At 40.7% G+C, this 13,501-nt stretch overlaps 1 protein-coding gene across 1 annotated transcript; it reads right to left on the reverse strand.

The window, feature by feature from the left end:
* Positions 1–1,075: 1,075 nt before the first annotated feature.
* On the reverse strand, positions 1,076–13,299 carry SMIM13 (small integral membrane protein 13). Its single transcript, XM_051611460.1, has 2 exons — positions 12,886–13,299; positions 1,076–4,639 (listed from the first exon to the last, which is right to left on the reverse strand). Exons 1-2 carry the CDS (start codon positions 12,959–12,961, stop codon positions 4,446–4,448), a joined length of 270 nt encoding a protein of 89 aa, XP_051467420.1. The 5' UTR covers positions 12,962–13,299; the 3' UTR covers positions 1,076–4,445.
* Positions 13,300–13,501: the final 202 nt, after the last annotated feature.

Consider the following 13,501-nt stretch of genomic DNA (forward strand, 5'->3'; position numbering starts at 1 on the left):
AGTGCTCTGTCCACCCACAGGTCCATCTTGACATTCCTTTTGCCTGAAGCTGAGTCCAACATCGCTCCATGTTGACATAAGCACTAGACCAGATGCAAACCTCACAGGCAGCTTATGGAGCAGTGTAAAAGAGCCTTCATCCCACTCGGCTTTCAGAGGTAATGCTGCATTGATTACAAACACCCACCAGGATAAGAGACACTCAAACACAAAAGCTTCTGATCTCAATGAAGAATACAGCTAATATACGTGCCTAAAAAGCTTAATATAAACCCCAGAATATTTACACTTTCCACTGCAACAGACCACGAAGCATTTCCTCAGGATGGATAACAAAGCAGACAAGCAAGCTCATGTTTTACAAGCATCTGACATGGGTAGCCCATCACTGCTCATTCCCACTTATATGCAACCCTGAGTCACACACCCCCATATGCAGCTCAAACTCTTTAAGTTCAAAAGGCCCAAGTGCTCAAGTTACGTAGGAACAGGGTATTTTACTGTATTCTGTTAGTAGCCTGTTTTTACAAGTAAAGAAACAGCAACCCAACTTGTTCTCTCAAGATTCTAAGTCTTGTCTCCTGTTTTCAAAACCTTCTTTTAATCTCTTACTATTCAATTAAAAAACCCAGGATTCAATTTATGCATTTTACTTAAAATGAAGCAATCAGAGATGAAGTGTGTTCTCCTTTCCTTCTCCTGTACATCTTCATTTCCAAAAGAATTTCCCACTTTACCAACACACTTTTAGAAAAACTACTAAGTCTTACAACCAATCTTCACAGTATCAAGAACAAGGGAGGGAGGAGATAGTTTGATTTTTGTTAAATGTGTTCTATTTTTTAGTTGCCAATGTGAAAATAAAACTTTTAAGGCCAAGGCAGAAAAAGCCTCTTTAATAACAATGGCTCTAAAAATATATACAAATCTGTCCTTTAAAATGAAGTGATCTGTAGGTATTACACCAGCTAAAATGTGACTTGACAAGTCTTCTTTTGAAGTGCTGCACACTCAAACAAGAAGTCTTAGTCTACAAACAAAATCTCATTCAGAAAGAGTCAGAAAACCACTTGGGTCAAATATACATATCAAGTCTGGTTACTTTATTTTTCATCTGTGCAGTCAGTTAAAAGAATAGTTAACAATGAAAACAGACAACCACAGAAGCTTTAGGTACAGTATTGTAACACTGAAGTGAACACACTGAACACATTCTTTATGCTGGTCATTTCCGAACATAACAGAAGAACATACACACATCGGTCTAGTTTGGTGTAAAACCTGATATTAAGCAGCAAGTTTCTCTCAAACTGCAGCACAGTATATGGCATTTACTGCAAATAGCTACAGCAGCAGTGCTTAGTGGATGAACTGCATAGAATTAGCTTCATGAGCAAACATTAAATCACCACAATAACAGCTTTAGTGGCTCCTGAACAGATCTGAATGATGCAATTCAGCATGAACAAAATTGTTTACACCTCTCAAATTTTAGCAATAGCTTTTGTATTTTATCCACCAGCCTACACTGTTTGTTCCAGCCTTCATTGCAGTAACTGTTTTCAATTAACTGTCACACACAACGCAGACAATTACTGCTTATTCAAAGTTACACAGCCCCTGCAACAAAGGTGATATGACTGTATTTAAAATAAGAGTCCAAAATACATTCAAGAGAAGGGCTGCAACAATAAGGCAATAAGACACTTTTAAAAATAGATCCCACTAAACAAAACAAGACCAACTGTGTAACCTGTTGCCTTCATAAGGTTTCAGACTTGATTGGGTCAATTCAAAGTTAAGTGCTTACCCACCAGTAACATTTCAGAAGTACATTGGTAAAAATATTCAAAGACATGAGTATGTTGGACTGCCAGCAATCACAACCCAGGTCTTATCACAAAGTACACTTTCACACACACAGCTCTGCTTTTACAGGTTTGCATGAAGTGCTCTGTACAAAGATATCACTACAGACTCCTTCAGGAAAAATTAAGCATTGACAGAAGACATCAGCATTCCAAAATTCTTCCAAACCACGTAATACAAACCTTTGGCCTGCTACTAAGATCATTAAAGTTATACACTAGGCAGACAGTTACTGGCAGCTACATCACAGCAACATTAAAAAATAGTATCAATTAAAAAAAAAACACAAAACTGAAAATAACTTTGGGGAGTGAAATGTACACCTACATACAGCAAGGAAGGGAGAAGCAGGTTGTTTGGCTAGAGCAGATGAGCTACCCAGAGGTTCCACATCCATCTTATTGCATATTTGATCAGTGTCAGCATTCAAACCCACATAGATTTCTCCTTCAATATCTTGCTCCAGTCTTGATTCTTGCACTTGTAGAGCTACCCTGACTAACTAGGTCTATTGCTGCAACATCACATTTCTTCACAGCTACTAGAAGCAAAGACTGAGTAACTGTTACTTATCTCAGCTGAGGATACTACCAGCATCAGTCTTTTGCCAACTTCTGTGCACTAAAATCTAGGTTAAAGAGAAGTGGAGTGTCAATATCCTATGTCAGTAAAAAAAAAATTAGCAAATCTCAATATGAAGATGCTAAAGATGTTAAAGAAAAATGTGCCAGTACTTGGTTAGCACTGCTAAACTGAAAGTGTCACTGTGCGGAAAGACAGACATGAGAATGTTGTGACATTATGTTGTGCAAGGCAAACAACTGGAAGCAGCAGGGAATAGAATCTGATTGCTTTTGCTCAGTTTGAATAAATGGGAATTTTACTAATTAAAAAACACAAACAAAACATCATTAGGTATTCCCTTGCCAGCAGACAGAAGAGAGGAAGGAGACTGTCTGATCATGCTTGAAAATGTAACCCTGTAATACAAAGCACGCTTATATACACATGCTAGTAAACAAAACAAAGACTTTTAGACTCCAAAAGGACATCAGGGCTGATCTTACCTAGTTTAACACTGGAACAGCCAAATCATTTAATGAAGTGAATGCTCTCATTAGCTTTTGAACAGTATTCACAGATGACAAAGCATAAAGGCACTAAAAGAGTGCTCTTTTACCCAGTGTAGGCTTGATGAAAAAGCTAAACGTTGCTGCTTTTAGACATAGAATTGAACCAAACCACAAGTTTGGAATTCCTAGGTTTACATTTCTTAACAGCTGAAAGTAGAAACCAATTTTCTAGTCCCATTTAAGTTTTTATACACGGAACACTGATCAAAACACCGTCACACAGCCAAGATTTGAGAGAAAACTGAAACTGTTAATGACAAGACCTGTTGGTAGTTCTCTCTCATACACGCATCAGAGGTGGTACATGCATGTTCCTCCTCTTTCCTCATGCACTGATCTTCAGAGTTGTCAGATAAACAGAAGTGGAGCTCCTCATTCTGAACTGCAATGTTAAAATAGCTGTATAACCCATCCTCAAAGAAAACAGAAGCAACTGCTTATTACCAGTAAAAATCATAAAGTCCTCCAGCAAACATGAGGTACCAAATTCATTGCTGTAATACTATCAAAGTGTTACAGTGATGTTTACCAAATTGGTCAGAATGCCTTAGCTGGTTCCAGGAAAGAAGTTGTGTCAGGTACCATATACCTGATGTAAAGGTGTACAAAGTGAACTAGAGAAGTGCTTAATGTCCAAGAAACAAAGATAACACTTCAGAATACTGAACACTGAGTACATAACCTAGGCATCTTCCCTTCTCCAACACAAGTTGGACTCAGAGTGAAAGGTTCAGGAAAAACATACAGAAACCTAGCAGGCCTGTTTAACCTGTAACCCTTCTGATGCTAAAACCAAGAAAACAGGTCTTACCACCCAATTCCTTTTTTTGCCATTTTTATTAAAAAGGAGATAATAAACACCTCCAAATCATGCACATCTAACCAATTCTTCATATTTCATTTATACTTTCTATATAAGAACATAACTAAAATCTCACTTTAGAATACTTTCTAAAGCAGGATATTCTTTCAACCATTTTTCAAGTTCACGTGCATTCTCAAGGTTGAAGAAAAATATATTCATATATAGCCAAGGAAATAAAACTCATTTTCACTATGTGTAGTTACAGTGCTGTAAAGAAAAAATAATTTAGAAATTATTTCAAGTCTGAAATGTTTACAACGTTCAGACTAATGCAAAGGCTAAGCCTATGGTGCAGGACCTGTTTTCAATCTGTCTGCAGAGATAGGAGCTACAGCAGCTCAGCATTTTTCTGATGGAGATTTCTCTCCACTCCTTGCTTCTTCCAGTACTCTATGACTTGCTGCTGAAGTCCTCCCTGAACCTCTACTCACATAGCATACATTGGTAGTTCAGAAGTAAAGGTCCACAGATACTAGTATTACCTCTTAAGTCAGTTTTTCAGTAAGATCAAACCACTGAACAACACAGTGCAGAGGTGCTTAACCACTCATAGTTATTCAGAAGATCAATGGAGTACTTTAAGTTGTGTCTTCTGTAGGTGCCCTTCGCTGCCGAGCAGATTTCTGTCTACCTCTCTGAGGTGAGGGCGGGGTCTCCTGTTCAGCTTCAGTCTCTGAAGGCTCGTTGTCTCCCTGTTGGGACCCCGTATCACCTATCAACTCTCTCAGGAATTTGAATTTAGACAAAAACAATTGCCAGACCACGTACCAGCCTGCAGAGGAAAGAACAAAGACACTGCTTAGTTACTTCATACAACACCGTAGACAGCTCTCAAGCAAAGTGTACCAGGATGAAGTGAGAAAAAATGTTATCAACTCCCACCCTCTAATTGCCACTTCCCAGCCCCAACACCCCTCCACAACAAACACACTCCTTCCTACAGTCCTATAAACACCAATTTGACTTGGTATTTGTCCTCATCTGGAAGCAACCATTTAAGCTCCAGGCAAGGATCTACACAGTCCAAACTGTACCGCCACAGCAAAGAGCAGGTGGGTGATCACCACTGCTCTGACAAAGGTCTTCACTGTCAGGAGAAAAGGAACTTCTGTGGTCATACCCAAATTAATGACTCAGGATTCATTAAACAAGCACTCTAAAAAGGTAGCACTAGAGTTTCTACCCTCAATCAGCAAACATATAATTCTGAAAATCACCTTTTAAAAGCTGCATTACATAATCATTACTAAGTACACTTGTGGAGAGATTTAAATTAATACCACATTTTGTAATAAAACCTGTTTTGAAACACGTAAGGCCTTCCTTGTGTTCACCAAAAGCCACATTCCCCCAAATTCAAGGTGCTCCTTCTCCGTGCCCAAATCCCATTACAGTAAAATTAACATGTTCTGGTAATCTATGTTCTGCTCCACTGCTAAAATGCCCTAGGTCCCAAAATCATTAAAGTAAAAAGCTGAGATGATCGTATTTATAGAATCGTTCTTGAAAAATAAATTTAAGATCCAGCTCCTCCCCTCTTCTGTGTTTCTGCAACAGGTAGACAAAGAACTTTAAAAATCAGATATAAATGTATCTAAACCTAAAGAAAAATACTCCTTTTAAAAGGAGGTCTCCTGGATCTAAAGCATTTAGGTCAAGAGACTGGAGCTTTACCTGACTGAGAACTAGTGATACTCCTTTCCCTCTAGCTAACCAGTCAAGTTTCATCATCCATGGAAGAGGAACCTAACTTCTCTGATACACAGTTAAGTAGCATAAAATTTAAACAGCTATTTGAAAACATGCCACATAAGCACCATTTGCAACACCAAACATTATCTGTCTTGCTAAAGCTATAAATTAATACTTGCATTCTCTGTTCAGAAGGTCTTGCTAGCTATTCAAGCCTATACTGCTGACCTACACAAATATTAAAAGCCTGATTTTACAGTTAGGGAAACTCATCCTCCCAATTATACAGCTGTCAGCAGAAACAGGCTTCTGAGTGTTGACAACTGGGGCATATTAGGGAAGGGGAAGGAAGACTAATAAGTGGCAATTGTGTAACCACAGCACCTCTATTTTTCTTCCTCTTCTGTAATGGGAGTCATGCCAATACGAGCAGACCATTACTTAGGATGAAAAAAGATCCCAACCTTCCCCTCCCTCCTGGAATATTTTTCATATCCTGCAGTCTTTTAATTTCCATAAATTGTCTGCTGCTTAGGCATGTTCAGGAAAGTTTTTATATGACAACCTTTTATGATCTAAATTCATTCTTAAGGCCCACACCAAGTATCTTCTTTTCCATTAATACCTAAACCTTTACATGACTTGTGATGAATTTGAATCTGATGTCCCACAAACACATGAAATCCCCCTGCAACTAGGAAAAAACTCAATGGCAGATGTCTGGCTTTAGCATCTGTTTTCTTCAAGATCTAGAAATAAAAATTGAAGCAGCAACTTTTTCCAAGTTGTTTCCATTGAGGGATATTTCAGATCTCTTGAACCTTCAATGCTCTGGACATTCTGAAGACCCTAAACCAATCCATTCTTTTCATGCTTCTCAACATCATTATAAGTAAACAAATTTCCAAAAAGTCATGCACTTTTCTAGTCCACATGGGAAAGAAAATGCAATAAATATTTCAAGTTAATGTAAGAGGTAAGAGAGTGAGTCCTAAGCAGTGTATTACAAGCCATTTAAAAATGTCCTCAACCCCCCAAATTGTTGGCAGAGACAAAACGTGAGACACCAGACATGCATGAAAATGCACGTACACCAATGCATGACAAGCATGTACATGCTACTAGATACACTTAAGACACACTGTGTGGAGGTGGGAAACAGCCACAAAATGTTTGGTTGGGTTTTATTTGTTTGGGTTTGGTTTTTTGGTTCATTTTTTGTTTAGGTTTTGTTTTTTGTTGGTTATTTTTTTTAATGCTACCTAAACCACCTGCAAAGTGAATTACCATGAAACTGACACACTACTACCAGAGACTACCACAGAGGAAGGAGGAAGAGCCAAAAGTATTCAGGGCCTTCCCCAGAAAAATATAGGGCACTTTACAGATGCATTACTTGAATATATTTGACATAAATAAATAACCCTGTTAAGGGAGGTATTTTATTTCAGGCTAGATAAAACAGACCACATGCTTCCTTTATCACTACAAACAGGCCATTTGACACAGAACTACTATTGGGGGTGGGGAAAAATACTAAAGAACATTCACAGAACAGTCATTTTCAGACTCTCAAGAAAACCATAATTTTTTTTTCCATATTTTGAGTTAGAGCACAATGATCCAAGTCACCAAAATATAAGGTACTATAACAGACCTTAGAGCTCTCTAGCTCAAGATTACAATCAAGACATGTAAATAATCAGCCAATAAGACTGATTATAGTCAACTAACAACCAGACCCAATGATAATAGCCACTGAAACAACCGACCATTGAAAGTAAAATTACAACAGACCTAGTCAATTATAATAGTGGGAGGGCAACCAGGCTTGAAAACTAGAGTTTCAAAAGCTCGCAAAATCTCCCAGCCTGTACAAAAGACATTTAGATATAATAAATATTTCTGCTTTGATTAGCTTTCTTTCACTTGCTCTGAATAGAGTGCCAGCTTGGACAGAAAGCTTAAAAAAAAAATTCTCCCAAACAGACTTGTCTGAATGGAGTTAAGACTGCCTCTTCAGCTGAGCCTTCCTGTCGCCTCAGTGTTACTAAACACTTAAATAAGAATTTATTTGGAAATACCCAGACTACTAAAGAACGAGTTATTCTGGGCAAGAGAAACTCTCCTCTACAACAATCAACTAAATGCACCATTAAACAAAACCAACACACAAACAAAGCCTGGAGGCAGATTCACAGTACTGAGTTACTCCTGCATCAGAGGACAATGCATTTTCTATTAATTTCTCAGCCTCTTAAGAACACCTGACACCATGCCATTCTGAAAAACTGGAAGTTACACAGTAATTTATTTTTAAAAGGAAAATAATTGTAATTTCAAATACATAAAAAAAGGAAAATGGGCATTTCAACACATTCTTGCCTTTTTGCAACCAAGTTTAGCTTTGCAGTGTTTCTGCTGGAGAGCTCTTCCTGGACAGATACCACCAGTTTGCATCTCAACTGCTTCCACTTGGTTCAGGTAAGCTGCTCTCAATGAAGTCCTATTGGTTTAACTGCACCACAGACAAAATACTTGATTCAAATCAGTGTTCCAGTGCTTGCTTTATTTTCTTTAGCTATTTACCTTTTCAAATCACCCTTACCTTGACTGAACCTGTGGAAGTCAAACAACACACCCACAACAGGTCTTCAGCAAACAAGCAGTGACGACATACACACTGTAATATATAATATTTCTACGCTAATGGGTGAAAGAAGTTGCCTCTCAAAGTTGTAACCAGATCCAACAGTACATCACTGCAATGCAAAGCAGGGGTTATAGCTCTGTGTAGCAGACACTTGAATCCAGAGTCAGGAAATCCTGTCTACTACAGACAGTATTTCTCATGTAGGCAAAAGAGCAACTCCCAGCCTTGCAGAGTTTCGTACTCACTAAAAGCTGGGAGCCACCATCTCACTTAAAATGCCACAGCCAAGTGCCATCCAAAGACATTTAAGCCACATTTGGCGTTGTGCCATCAGTATGTCAACCCCTCTAACAAACGATGGTGCAACATGTTTATGAAGATGGGACCATGAGTCAAAGCCTCTTTTACTGACTCATAGATGCACATAACATCTACGCAACATTGGGGTGTTAAACAGACTTTATCATTTGACTACGCTTCATTAAAGCTATGGTTCCTGTTACTTCCCACACCAGCTCTTAGTTCTTCGTAAAGGAGAGAAACAAATCTGACTGCAACATTACTCCCCCTCAAAAGGTGAGGGGTACAAAACTCTCAGGTCCATATATTTCATTCACCTTACACTGACTTGTACACAAAACCTGATGCGGAGTTTTCTTTATTGGAGCACATTTTTCTCTTCCATTAAAATCAGGAAGAGAAAAAAAAACAACAAAATATACAGGGCCCATGGGGACTGCTGGACTAAAAACAACGTGCTTTTTCTTAAGTGAATTGAGAAAAAATTAAACCAAGCAAGCAGGTGATGCAGTAATGGCACAAGACAGTCTGGATATCTGGCTTCTATTTCTGATCCTTCTGTGGACTTCCTGTGCAGTCTTGCAAGATCATTTTATCTTGTGTCCCTACTGATTTGAAAATAGGATGCCATTTCTCTAGCACATGAAGACTTAATTTAGAAGTAGGATATCACCAAGGTGAACGCTGCCTGTATTCAAATGCTGAAGTGTTCATTGCAGCAAATCTTGAGCAACTACAGCTGAAAAAAAAACAACAACCAAACAAACAAAAAAAATACACCCCAAAACCCCCAACAAAACAAACAAACAAAAACAAGGAGCACAGAGCTCTAGATGCTCACCTGAGATCTGGGAGAACAGGGTCCTACTCTGAGCTCTGTGCCAGATGTCTTCCATGACCACAGACAAGTCTCTCCAGTGCTGCACCATTTTTAAGATGCAGATAGTTTACTGCCCTAGTGGACAGCTTCGCTATGGAGAAGACTGAAGGGAGCATATGCTACTCTGATACTGGAGTCACAGAAGACATCAGGGGACAGTGCTTGGTTCTGCACAGCTCCTTAAGCCTGGTGCCGTTTAATACAACACTCTACCTGCCCCATGCTGCTTGCTGACTGATCACAAGGAAACTATTCAGACCTCCCATTTGTAAGTTTTGAAACTCAACTTCAAACTAACAAGTATTTTCTCTTTATTGCTCTTCTAATCAAGCACAACTTTCCTCATCGTTTGAGGTATTTTAGAAGAGTCCCTCAGTTAAGATAGTTACAAAACTGTTTAAACAAAGCATTAAGCAAAAGTTATTCAGGTGAAATATAAAGCTCAAATGTTTTCCCATCTGCAACTGAATTCTCACTTGTGAAGCAAATCACAGATTTGTTTCAGCACTTGGAGTTACATGACTTTTGTTTTCAGCCCTTGTCTCCCAAAGCACATCTCATTAGCCTCTCTTGACAAATGAGATGAACTTAACGCTTCCATCTGTTCCACTGAAGGCACTTCTGCAATTCCACACAGCTCCATGCATTATTACATTGGAAAAATAAAACAAATACATGGAGGTAAACACCATTCGAGTTCACCCTGGCTGATATTTTATCTTGCCCTGTATCCTTGACTATGCACGAGTTACTCCCATCTGCAGAGGAACATGAAATACACAAAAGTAGCAAAGAGACCACCAGAAAGAAACCAGAGAAAAGAAAACATTAAAGGTAAACATAAGAAGTGGAAGTTACCTTAGTCTCACCTTTAAAAGACCAAATGAAAATTTGCTATGCTTACAGTCCCTCATTGGTTTCCATGTCAGATGTGACCAGTTTACAGATGGAGATGTTGCTGCCTGCAAGTCTTCCACACTTCCTACCAAATTCAGATTAACACCAAAAGTAGCAGCAACTGCTGCAAGCATCCAGAAATATTTTAAAGAAAAATAAATCAGGTCATCAATTCAAAGTACTTTTATAGGCATAAATGCCTAATTCAGGCATAAACATTTGCTTTTCACGTGGCTGAAGAACTGGTCCAAATAACTTCGTGCTTTGAATTTTGTCTTTTCACTTTAGAAAAATGATGAAATTGAATGTTTTCCCCATTATTTAAGTTTTGATAGCACTTACACCACATCATATTTGTGATAACCAGTAGAAATCCACATGAAACTAGGATGTCTCCTGGATATTTAAGTCTGTAAGCATTCTTGTTCTCTCTAAGCATTCACAGCACAAGCCCTTTTATAAGCCACTCAAAATGCAAGTTGCAGCTCTTTCGGGTCTTGACCCAGTAATTCTTTTTCATAAAGCCATTTCTCTAACTCTCATCAGATGGCCCTGTCAGCTTCCTGTGCTCGGTACTTCTGAAATCTAGGTGACTTTTATAAGCTCTAATACTGTCAAAAGTAAAATACAATAAAAGAATGAAAGCAAAGTATTCACTGAGTCCAAGTCGAATGCACAATACAGAACTCTAAACCACTAAGTATTTATAAAACTCTCTTTAAGCAGCAAAGCACAAGGGAGATGTTTAAATATGCAAAGTTAAAAAGAGTTTCAATTCCAAAAAAAAGAAAGGCCTGACAAAAATGATCCTTGTTTTAGATTTTGAACAGCATGTCACAAAATCATTTTCATTTTTCAGCAAGACAGGAAGCAAAGATCTCATATGCATACTCTGAAAACCCTAGCAGGTACCATGTTTCATCTTCTAAAAGATGAAAAGTGGCCAAACGACAACTAATGAACATATAGAAACTTCATATAAAATTCCACTTATGTCACTGTTTATTCTGTAACAATGGACAGTACAGGATGCACAGGAAAAGAGCACAAGACAAGCATATAAAGTGTGCCCTCATATAGCCTTGCAATTCCAGTTCCCTACATTTCAGAAATTTCCTCACCCAAGTATTAGTTCTACAGCTTAAAGATGTTGACTTCTCTTCCACAATCTCTAAATAATAAGTTTCAGCATCCAAAATACTCTTTGTTAATTAGCTTGTAATTTATTTCCCTGTGTAAGAAAACTTTTTGCTTTAAGCTTATTGCTTCATGATTTAATTTTATGTACTCCAGTTCCTCTGTAATGAATTAATTTCACAACCATTCCTAGTTCACCTTTTTCACTCTACTCAGTTTTATAACCATTATTACTCTTCCTCCAGTCACCTATTTTTGAGGCTAGACAGACCTAACCTGTTCAGTTTCTTCATGCAGAAATCATCATATTATCCTATATTTCTAAAAATAAACTAGGATTCTATTTATTTTTAATAAGATAATACACTTTAACAAGAAAACACAGTTTAAGACAGGGAATACAGCAAATTCCTGTAGCAGCACAGTAACATTTTCTATTTTAAACTTCTAATGTTTGATTTGCCCATGCTTGCCACAAAGCATTAAACAGATACTCTCGAGAAATGCTTGCAATTACTTCAGCTAACCCGTTGTTGTTGGTTTTTTTTTTTAATACTAAACAGCTCATCTGAAGCCATTATATTTCCCCACATAATGAAGCACCCATACACTGCACGCTTTTTATAAGCATTACTCCATACATCTTAATGCTGGATTTCACCTCTCATTCTACTATCCAGTCCCTTGCTATTGCAAAATCTTTTCGCAATGCTTTGACCGCAATTAGCAACTCCGAGTATTAAATGTCAAGCGATTCTTGTTCACTTTGCTCCCTTGGTTTTAAAAAAAAAAAAATTAAAAAAAATCACTTAAAAATCCACCTGGCATTTTCTGTTTATGTCGCTGGTCTTCCACTACTATGGCATGGTCCGAGTTCGGTTTTTTCAGAGCTGTAAATTCAGCATGCTGACCACAACACCCACATGCACTACACTGATTTCTTCCAAGAACTCCCAACAAACCTTCAAGTCGTGCCTCCCTTCGACATAACCCTCCTCTCTGCATTAAAAAAAAAAAAATAATAACGAAGAAATCTCGGCAGATAAAAAAAGAACTTCCCAAGAGCTGCTCTCAACCTGTGCCAGCAAACAGACGCCAAAAGCAGAGAGGCTCCAGGAGAAAGTTTGCTTCTTCCCTTCCCTGGCGTTCAGACCCATGGGCAAGCCGCACCGACTGACGGCTACTTAGCCCCTTCCCTAGAAATCGGCTTCGGATTAGTCACCGAATTAAGCTCTCGAAGCCTCCCAAGGCTCAAAACCACCTGGGAACAAAGAGCGGGGGGCGCCGCGAAGCACACGCCCCGGGGGCACGGCCGCCCTTTCAGCTCCTTCAGTCCATCCGGGCGAAGAGGAACCACCGGAGATTTGAGAATAAGCGGGCTGGGAACAGGGGCCCGGCTCACCCCCGTGCGGCCAGCCCTCCCGGGCCCCCCCAGCCGGGAGGGAAGGAGCGGACTCACCGCACAGCATGAAGAGAAGCACGCAGGCCAGGGTGGCCACGATCACCAGCAAGGTCAGCCCGACGCTCTGCCACATGGCGCCGGCAGCCTCCTCCTTCCCACAGCCCTCCTCCCAGGACGCCTCCCCGCCGCGCCAGCAGCTGGGCCGGGCCGGGCCGGGCCGAGCCCGAGCCCCACCGGCCCGCTCAGGCGGCGGAGGCCTCCGGTGGGGCCCGGCCGGCTGCTGGGCGGGTTACCCCGCAGCGGGGCGCCGTGGGGCTGAGCTGGGGGCAAAGGCCCGCCCGGTGGCTACCAGCAGCAGGAGGAGGAGGGGGCCGCGCCTGGCATTGCTGCCCCCGGGCAGGGAGCGGCTGCACGGCCCGGCCGCGGCGGCGCGAGGAGCCGGGCTGGGCCGGTGGCGGCGGCCCCGGCTCCTCCCGCCGCTCAGCGGGCCCCGCCGAGCGCGGCGCGGTGCGTGCTGGGAGTTGTAGTTCTCCCGGCGCCACAGCGGCCGGAGCGGCGGGTGCCCCCGTGTCCCGTGCTGGGACAACAACTCCCGGCGTGCCCCACGCTCCCGGGCTCCCTGCCCCGCGGTGACGGGATGGGGGGGGCAGGGCCGCTCCGGGGAGGTTCCAGC

This window comes from Apus apus, chromosome 2 (genome assembly GCF_020740795.1).
Source record: "Apus apus isolate bApuApu2 chromosome 2, bApuApu2.pri.cur, whole genome shotgun sequence".
Taxonomy (NCBI): Eukaryota; Metazoa; Chordata; class Aves; order Apodiformes; family Apodidae; genus Apus; species Apus apus.

Excerpts from the sequence above, each read along its gene's own strand:
- SMIM13 (XM_051611460.1), bottom strand. The coding sequence starts at position 12,961 with ATGTGGCAGAGCGTCGGGCTGACCTTGCTGGTGATCGTGGCCACCCTG. Across the intron at positions 4,640-12,885 it reads GCTTCTCTTCATGCTGTGCG|GCTGGTACGTGGTCTGGCAA; the intron begins GTGAGTCCGCTC and ends TTTCCTCTGCAG.